A 9,997-nucleotide genomic window follows, 5' to 3' on the forward strand; every position below is an offset into this window, starting at 1 on the left:
TTGGCCTCCCAAAGTGCTGGGATTACAGGCGTGAGTCACCATGCCCAGCCACTGGCTGGTTTTTTTAATTGATTGATTGTTGGTTTTGTTGTTTTTTTTTATTGTTTTTGTTTTGTTTTGAGACTGTCTCACTCTGTGTCACCCAGGCTGGAGGGCAGTGCCATGATCACTGCTCATTGCAACCTCAGCCTCCTAGGCTTAAGTGATTCTCCCACCTCAGCCTCCTGGGCAGCTGAGACAACAGGTGTGTGCCACCACACCTGGCTAATTTTTTTTTTTTTTTTTTCTTTTTTGGAGACGGAGTTTTGCTCTTGTTACCCAGGCTGGAGTGCAATGGCGCCATCTCGGCTCACCGCAACCTCCGCCTCCTGGGTTCAGGCAATTCTCCTGCCTCAGCCTCCTGAGTAGCTGGGATTACAGGCACGCACCACCATGCCCAGCTCATTTTTTGTAGTTTTAGTAGAGATGGGGTTTCACCATGTTGACCAGGATGGTCTCGATCTGTTGACCTCGTGATCCACCCGCCTCGGCCTCCCAAAGTGCTGGGATTACAGGCGTGAGCCACCGCGCCCGGCCAATTTTTTTTATTTTAAAGAAACAGGGTCTTACCACGTTGCCCAGGCTGGTCTTGAACTGAGCTCAAGCAATCCATGCTCCTTGGCCTCCCAAAGTGCCAGGAGTACAGGCATGAGACACCACTCCCAGACTTATTAATGATTTTCTTTTTTGACACGGAGCTTTGCTTTTGTCAACAAGGCTGGAGTGCAGTGGCGTGATCTCAGCTCGCCACAACCTCCGCCCCCCGCATTCAAGCAATTCTCTTGTCTCAGCCTCCCAAATAGCTGGGATTACAGATATGTGCCACCATGCCTAGCTAATGTTGTATTTTTAGTAGAGAGCAGGCTTCTCCATGTTGGTCAGGCTGGTCTCGAAGTGATGACCTCAGGTGATCTGCTGACCTCAGCCTTCCAAAGGGCTGGGGTTACACGCAGGAGCCTTTGCGCCTGGCTTATTAATGATTTTTAAACTAGTTTCTCACAAATTATGTTGATCTTAGATCAGTCTGTGTTTTTCACTGATGCCTTACTGGCTGGCTCACAGTTGTAGAAACCCGTGTTTGTCAATTAAAATGATGATCCTTGTTTGGGCGCGGTGGCCCACACCTGTAATCCCAGCACTATGGGAGGCCAAGGCAGGTAGATCACAAGGTCAGGAGTTCAAGACCAGCCTGGCCAAGTTGGTGAAACCCTGTTTCTACTAAAAATAGAAAAATTCACCAGACGTGGTAGCACATGCCTGTAATCCCAGATACTTGGGAGGCTGAGGCAGGAGAATTTATTGAACCTGGGAAACGGAGGTTGTGGTGAGCTGAGATTGCACCATTGCACTCCAGCCTGGGCAACAAGACTGAAACTCTGTCTCAAAAAAAAAAATTAAAAAAAAAAAAAAGGCTGGGTATGGTGGCTCATGCCTGTAATCCCAGCACTTTGGGGAGCTGAGGCAGGCAAATCATGAGGCCAGGAGTTTGAAGCCAATACAAAAGTTAGCTGGGCTTGGTAGTACGTGCCTGTAATCCCAGCTACTCGTGAGTATGAGGCAGGAGAATTGCTTGAACCTGGGAGGTGGAGGTTACAGTGAGCCAAGGTTGTGCCACTGCATTCCAGCCTGGGCGACAGAGCAAGACTCTGTCTCGGGGAAAAAAAAATGATCCTCCCTAAAATGTTCCCCAAAAATGTTTAGTACCGTTTTCTACCCTGATCTTGGTTAACTCAAGTGGTAGGAGAGTCCTCATGAAGGCACGGTGGGGCCTGTCTGAGAACCCTCCCAGAGTGGAGCGCATGCTGGGTTCAGGTAGGTGGTCATTTGGTTAAGTCAGTTACCTGCTTTGTTTTGATTCTAGTAATGGGGCTTTGCCTTCTGAAGCCTTTGTTTTTGTCTTCCCTCATGTATGGGATACGTCCTATTTCATTCTGCTCTGCAGGTGAGGACACTGGCCATATTGTAGGTGCTCACAAGAGACGGATTAACCAGATTTCCAACTGTGTTACTAATGTGTATTTAGAGAGTTTTTTCACTTTCTAAGTCATGTTACAGAGATGGTCGGTGCGTGGGGGAAATGTTTGTCCTTTCAGCTAGGCTTTCCAATTGAAAAGGCAGAAATTAAGAAAATGACAATACTGCTGGGCGTGGTGGCTCACGCCTATAATCCTAACACTTTGTGAGGCTGAGGTGGGTGGATCACCTGAGGTCAGGAGTTGAAGACCAGCCTGGCCATCATGGTGAAACCCCATCTTTAAAAAAAAAAAAAACACTGGGCGCGGTGGCTCACGCCTGTAATCCCAGCACTTTGGGAGGCTGAGGCGGGTGGATCACGAGGTCAAGAGATCGAGACCATCCTGGTCAACACGGTGAAACCCCGTCTCTACTAAAACTACAAAAAATTAGCTGGGCATGTTGGCGCGTGCCTGTAATCCCAGCTACTCAGGAGGCTGAGGCAGGAGAATTGCCTGAACCCAGGAGGCGGAGGTTGCTGTGAGCCGAGGTCGCGCCATTGCACTCCAGCCTGGGTAACAAAAGCGAAACTCCGTCTCAAAAAAAAAAAAAAAAATAAGGAAATGACAGTACTTTCTCTGTCCCTGCCACAGAATGTCCAGTTTGGTCTGATTTAACGTGACCAATCACACAGTAAAAATAAGGGAACAGTGTGAATTTTATTTTTCCTTTAATTTCTAGAGGCCACCTTATAACTTGACCATTCCAGTCACATTCTAGTCACGTTTTTTTCACAGAGCGTATACCTTATATACTCTATGCTTGTCCACACAGAGAACACTTCTGGAAGGACCCATAAGAAACTAGTAACGTGAGTCTGGGCGCAGTGGCTCGTGCCTGTAATCCCAGCACTTTGGGAGGCCTAGGCAGGAGAATTGCCTGAGGTCAGGCATTCAAGACCAGCCTGGCCAACATGGTGAAACCTCATCTCTGCTAAAAACACAAAAAGATTATCTGGGTATGGTGGCATGCGCCTGTGATCCCAGCTTCTCAGGAGGCCGAGGCAGGGGAGTTGCTTGAACCAGGGAGGTGGAGGTTGCAGTGAGCCGTGATTGCGCCACTATTCCAGCCTGGGTGACAGAGCGAAACTTCGTCTCAAATAAATAAATGAATAAGTGAATGAATGAATGAATGAATGAAACTAGTAATGTGCTTCTCCCCCTTGAGCCTGGGAGCCACAAGGTGAAAGGAGATTTACCCTTTTATACTTTCTGAGTTTTGTGGGGTTTTTTGAAACAGGGTCTTGCTCTGTTGCCCAGGCTGGAATGCAGTGACATGGTCATGGCTCACTGCAGCCTTGACCTCCCTGGCTCAAGCAATCCTCCTGCCTTGGCCTCCTGAGTAGTTGGGACTACAGGTGCCCACCATGACACCTGGCTGATTTTTAAATTTTTTTTTGGTAGAAATGAGGCCTCCCCATGTTGCCCAGGCTGGTCTCAAACTACTGGGCTCAAGTGACCCACCTGCCTCAGCCTCCCAGAGTGCTGAGATTACAGGTGTGAGTCACTGCACCCAGTCCTTTTAAATGTTGTATATATATATATATATATATCATTTTTTTTTTTTTTTTTGAGATGGAGTTTCACTCTTGTTACCCAGGCTGGAGTGCAATGGCGCGATTCGGCTCACTGCAGCCTCCGCCTCCTGGGTTCAGGCAATTCTCCTGCTTCAGCCTCCTGAGTAGCTGGGATTACAGGCACGCACCACCATGCCCAGCTAATGTTTTGTATTTTTAGTAGAGACGGGGTTTCACCGTTTTGACCAGGATGGTCTCAAACTCCCGTCCTCAGGTGATCTGCCCGCCTCGGCCTCCCAAAGTGCTGGGATTACAGGCTTGAGCCACGGCGCCTGGCCCTAATGTTGTATATTTTCATTACTGACTTTTTCTTGAGCGCCCGACCTCAGGTGATCTGCCCACGTTGGCCTCCAAAGTGCTTGGATTACAGGCGTGAGCCACCATGCCCGGCCTTTTATTATTGACTTTTTAAAAATTAGTCCAAACCACATTAATAGTAATTGTTTTGGACTGTCCTTTGGTCATAGCTTAGGTATTAGAAAAATGATTAAGTTCAGGTATAACCTAAGACAAAAGGCAAAAAGAAAAAAAAAAAAAGAAAAGGAGCGATTTTGTTTGTTTACTTATTTTTATTTTTTTTGGAGGCACAGTTTCGCTCTGTTGCTCAGGCTGGATTGCAGTGGCATAATCTCAGCTCACTGCAACCTCTGCCTCCACCACACCCGACTAAGTTTTGTATTTTCAGTAGAGACCAGGTTTCACCATGTTGGTCAGGCTGGTCTCAAACTCCTGACCTCATGATCTGCTTGTCTCGACCTCCCAAAGTGCTGGGATAACAGGCATGAGCCACCGTGCCCGGCCTTATTGATTGATTGATTGATTGATTGATTGATTGAGACAGCTGTCACCCAGGCTAGAGTGCAGTGGCACCATCTTGTCCCCCCCCACCCCCGCAGGTTCAAGTGATTCTCCTGCCTCAGCCTCCTGAGTAGCTGGGATTACAGGCAAGCGCCACCACGCCCAGCTAATTTTTGTATTTTTAGTAGAGCTGGGGTTTCACCATGTTGGTCAGGATGGTCTCGAGCTCCTGACCTCGAGATCTGCCTGCCTCATCCTCCCAAAGTGCTGGGATTACAGGCATGAGCCACCGAGCCTGGCCGTGCAATTTAATTTACTAGCTTAAGGTCTGCATTTGTATTGACTTTACTAAGCTTGCTGTATTAACTCCAAGGAACAGAAAACCCAATATTGAACTCCAAGGAACAGAAAACCCCGAATGCAGGCCCGAGTGGCATCATCAGAAGAAAAGGCCCTTTCCCCCTTTGCCTTGCTTGCTTCCAGACTGGCTGTGTGGGGATGGAGTCTCCACTTGAGGGTCAGGAGTTGTCTGGCCATCATCTGGTAGTTAGGGTGGGATGAACCTAACAAGGGCAGACTTCTCAGCCTGTGTTTCTCCACTTGGCTGCACCCTGAAATCAGCTGGAGAGCGCCAGCAGCCACTCCTGACTGGGACCTCATGTCCAGAGCAGCTAACTTGGTCTTTCTGAGGTGTGGCACCAGGATTCCAAAAGCACCTACGTTATTTTCATGTGGAGCCACAGCTGAGAATCGTGTCTTTGGAAGGATCTACGTCCTCACCTGACATTTGCAGGCTGACTGAGCTGCACTTTACAAGTGGCTTTATGATCCCTAGATCCGCCTGGGCTTATGAAGACAGAGAGATTCGCTGTCTACAGCTTGCAACCAGATGGGCCAGCTGGCATCAGCATTGAGTGAGCACTTCCTCTAGGCACTCCCATCACCAGGTAGGCCGGGACTCTTCAGATTCCTGCTGCTGGTGGTTGATGCCCCCACCCGCCACCGAGTAGTGCTTTCCTGCACGTTTTCTTTTCTTTTTTTTTTTCGAGACAGAGTTTTTCACTCTTACTGCCCAGGCTGGAGTGCAATGGCATGATCTCAGCTCACTGCATCCTCTGCCTCCCTGGTTCCAGCCATTCTCCTGCCTCAGTCTCCCTAGTAGCTGGGATTACAGGTGGATGCCACAACACCCAGCTAATTTTTTTTATTTTCAGTAGAGACGGGGTTTCACCATGTTGGTCAGGCTGGTTTCGAACTCCTGACCTCAGGTGATCCACTTGCCTCTGCCTCACACAGCACTGGGATTGCAGGTGTGAGTCACTGCACCCGGCCATCCCGCATGTTTCCTTAGATGCCCTGGCTCCCAACAAATGAGGACAGCTGAGGCTCGGAGCTCGAATTTCTTGGCTGCAATTTTAAAGCTCTTAAGTTTAAAGCCTTAAGGATAGAAATCCAGAATTTTAGCATTCTGGTTCTCATTGCATTTTCTTTCCTTTGCCAAAGGAATCTATGTTTTAAACACTTCACACATCCCTTCACTGGGAACATGGGGGCTAGATTTGCTGAACAGACGACAGTCTCCTCTTCATGCCCTGGCCCCAGCCCCTTGGGCCCCGGCAGTGAGACACTCGCACGGTCTTTTGCTGGCTTTTTCCGTAGTTACCTTTTCTAGACAACCCATACCCTGCCTTCCCCACCCCCATGCCAGCTGTTTGGGTTTAATGAGGTTCTTGGTCATGACTCATTGTTTGATTTTCCATGGTCTAACTCATTACCTTTGATAAGCACACCTTTTCTGACTTCTAACAGGTTACAACTTAAGCCTCAACACTTAGGAGAATGCACACATTTTTGTAAATTGTGGTAAAGTGTACATAACATAAAATTTACCATTAGACATTTGGTACATTCATAACATTTTGTAACCCTCACCACTGTTTTCATCATCCCACAACACCTGGCCACCACGAATCTGCTTTCTGCCTCCGTGGATTTGCCTATTCTGGGCATTTCAGAGAATTGGAATCAGACCACAGGTGACCTTTGTGTCCTAGTTATTTAATGTAGCATAATTTTATAACGTGTCAGAATTTCATTTGAGCTTCTGTGGTGGGTTTTTTTATTTGTTTGTTTGTTTTTTGAAATAGGGCCTCGCTCTGTCACCCAGGCGGGAGCACCGCGGTGTGATCTCAGCTCATGTAGCCTCTGCTCCCCCTGGGCTCAAGTGATCTTTTTTTTTTTTGTTTTTTGTTTTTTGTTTTTTTCAACAGAGTCTCACTTTGTCACCCAGGCTGGTGTGAAGTGGCACGATCTTGGCTTACTGCAGCCTTCACCTCCTGAGTTCAAGTGATTCTCCTGCCTCAGCCTCCCAAGTAGCTGTGATTACAGGCAAGTGCCACCACGCCTGGCTGATTTTTGTATTTTTTGTAGAGATGGGGTTTCACCGTGTTGTCTAGGCTGGTCTCGAATCCCTGACCTCAGGTGATCCACCCACCTGTGCCTCCCAAAGTCAAGTGATCATTCTACCCCAGCCTCCGGGGTAGCTGGGACCACACATGAATGCCACCATACTGGTTAATTTTTTGGGTATTTTTAGTAGAGACAGAGTCTCGCCATGTCGTCCAGGCTGGTCTTGAACTTCTGAGCTCAAGCAATCTGCTGCTTGGCCTCTCAAAGTGCTGCAATTACAGGCATGAGTCACCACGCCTAGCCAGGTTTTTGTTTTTAAGCGATGGGGTCTGGCTCTGTTGCCCAGGCTAGAGTGAAGTGGCGTGATCAGAGCTCACTGCTGCCTTCAGCAAGCTTCAAGGGATCCTCTGCCCTGGCTTCCCAAACCACTGGCATTAAGGGCACGAGCCACCCTGCTGGCCAAGTTTCTGGAGCTGATGTTTTTTGTATTTTTAGTAGAGACGGGGTTTCACCTTGTTGACCAGGATGGCCTCGATCTCTTGACCTCGTGATCCACCCGCCTCGGCCTCCCAAAGTGCTGGGATTACAGGCTTGAGCCACCGCGCCCGGCTGTTTTGGTTTTTTAATAGAGACAGGGTTTCACCATGCCAGGATGGTCTCGATCTCCTGATCTCTTGATCCACCCGTTTTGGCCTCCCAAAGTACTGGGATTACAGGCGTGAGCTACTGCACCCAGCCTGTCTTTTTTTTTTTTTTTTTTTTTTTTTTGAGACAGAGTTTTGCTCTTGTTGCCAAGGCTGGAGTGCAATGGAGCAATCTCGGCTTGCTGCAACCTCCGCCTCCTGGGTTCAAGTGATTCTCCTGCCTCCCAAGTAGCTTGGGTTACAGGCATGTGCCACCATGCCCACCTAATTTTATATTTTTAGTAGAGATAGGGTTTCTCCATGTTGGTCAGGCTGGTCTTAAGCTCCCAAACCCAGGTGATCCACCAGGCTTGGCCTCCAAAAGTGCTGGGATTACAGGCATGAGCCACCATGCCCGGCCCCTGTCTCTGTTTAATTCTTGGGGATGTATACCTGGGACTGGAATCGCTAGAGAATACGGTAATTCTATGTTTAGCTTTTTTAGGGTCTGCCAGGCGGCGTTTCACAGCAGCCTTCAGTCCCACCAGCGGTGCACGAGGGCTCCCATGTCTCCACATCCTCACGCAGACTTGTTTTCATTTTTAAAATTAAAGCCATTCTACTGGGTATACACAGGTTTTAAAATGAATTATTTTTATGAGACAATTAGGGAAAGACAAAGTCAGGAGTAAAAAGTTTAAACATAAGCCAGCAGCCCCTTATCTCTCTGTCTTCCTGGCCCTTCCCCAGAGGGTGCGGCTTCAGCTCTGGGCACTCCCTCGCTGACCTCTGTACCCCCTCTTTCACCCCCCTTGTCATGAACTGTTGACTTCCTTTTTGGGCAGATGAAGATCATACCTCAAATCTGCATGATCATGTCCAACTCTCAGTATGTTGTGTTAGGGCGTCAGTTTGGCTGCTTAAAAGGGGCCAAAATAACAAAAATCTTGCCTAAGACAAAATGGAAGTTTGTTTTTTTCTCATTTAATACAGTGGAAGCAGCTCAGGCTGGGTGGTGGTGGTTGGCAGATATCAGGGGCCTTGTGCCTTTCCCATCTTCACACGTGTCTTCCATTTTGTCTCTAAGATGGGGACTGCAGGTTTCACCACCACGTCGACCCCCAATCCAGCCAGCAGGAGGGGACCAGGGCGAGTGGAGGGCATGTTTTTTCCCCTTCAGAGTCGGGGCTCAGAAGTTAGCCCAGCCCTGAGCTCACTCCACACAGCTGTCCTGTGTCCTCCCCATGGACTTCCGTTTGAATAGACTTTATTTTTTTCTAGTTAGTCTGTGTTTATCATGAACATATTTTATTAATAATAATTAGCTAGTGTTTGAATGTTACTCTGTATCAAATGATCTTGTAAATGCTTCATATGCATTTAATTAATCCTTAGTACGGGCTTCTAAGGTAGATATTATTTCTTTTACAGATAAGGAAACTGAGGCACAGTTCAGTCAAAGCACATGTCCTGGTCACACAGCTAGAGAGACACAAGGTTGCCTGCCCAGAGCCCATCTTGACTCAGGGTGCTTTGAATTTTGGGTCTGTGGCCCTCCCGGGAGCCCATGTGTGTGCACCTGGGCCACCTTTTCCATCTGTGCTTGAGGCTGGTGGAAGGTCCCTCAGACCGTTCAGATGCTGAGTAGGCGGGGCTTAGTTTAACAGGCAGGGTGTGGGTTTCCTCATCCCAGCTCAGGCCCAGCACTGCCCGGGAGCTCATTCAGCAGTTCCTGGGTGCGGCAGGCAGGAAGCACCAGCGTGTTCAGGATGAAAATAGTTTCCTGCATGCTGGCTCTACACAGCTAATTCGCCTTCCCACATTAATTAGAGACCTTTTTAAGTACAGTCTGTTAAGACTGACACGCTAAACCTTTATTTGGCTTTTGTTTCCTGGGCTGATGGCCCACAGTTACAGCTGCAGCCAGCTCCCCAAGAAGCGGACACCAGCAGACCCTCTGTGCTGCGGCTTTGTGCTGTGGGACTGCCGGCCTCGCCGACCTCTTGTTTTATTGACTCAGTGACCAGGAGTTAAACTTTGGGATGTGCACGTGATGTTGGACAACAGGGACTTAGAAGCCGAAATCTACCCCTTGAAAAATGAAGAAAGAAAATCGCAGGAAAACCTGGGAAACCCATCGAAAGATGAAGATAACTTGAAAAGCACGCCTCCACAATCCCAGCTCTCCCGCTGCCGTACAGTGGCGTTTTTTCTTTCATTGTTTCTCTGCCTTTTTGTGGTGTTTGTCGTCTCCTTCGTCATCCCGTGTCCGGACCGGCCAGCGTCACAGCGCACGTGGAGGATCGACTACAATGCCGCTGGTGAGCCTAGGTTTCCCCGCCCAGTGGCGTCCAAAGCAGCTCTTCCCGGTGGGTGGGGGGCAGAATTTTGTGTCTGTGAGTCTAGAAGTGGCCTTTAACAGTGAATCAACCCCAAGGGGCTGCCACTTCTATGTCCAAGGTTTTGTGGAGTTTCAGGGAGTGATAGAGCATCGTTTTTTGTTTCTTGTTTTTTTTTTTTTTTTTTTTTTTTTTTTTTT

At 48.4% G+C, this 9,997-nt stretch overlaps 1 protein-coding gene across 2 annotated transcripts in view; it reads left to right on the top strand.

Annotated features, from left to right (window-relative positions):
* Positions 1-9,997, top strand: part of FAM234A (family with sequence similarity 234 member A) — a 33,020-nt gene that overhangs the window by 9,082 nt on the left and 13,941 nt on the right. For both annotated transcript variants that reach the window (XM_032269352.1, XM_032269351.1), the window contains exons 2-3: positions 5,262-5,373; positions 9,479-9,779. In XM_032269352.1, the coding sequence (XP_032125243.1) occupies positions 9,512-9,779 (268 nt within the window). In that variant the 5' untranslated portion in view covers positions 5,262-5,373; positions 9,479-9,511. The remainder of the gene's footprint in view (positions 1-5,261; positions 5,374-9,478; positions 9,780-9,997) is intronic.

This window comes from Sapajus apella, unplaced genomic scaffold, assembly GCF_009761245.1.
Source record: "Sapajus apella isolate SASKATOON/1434 unplaced genomic scaffold, GSC_monkey_1.0 scaffold192, whole genome shotgun sequence".
Lineage (NCBI taxonomy): Eukaryota > Metazoa > Chordata > Mammalia > Primates > Cebidae > Sapajus > Sapajus apella.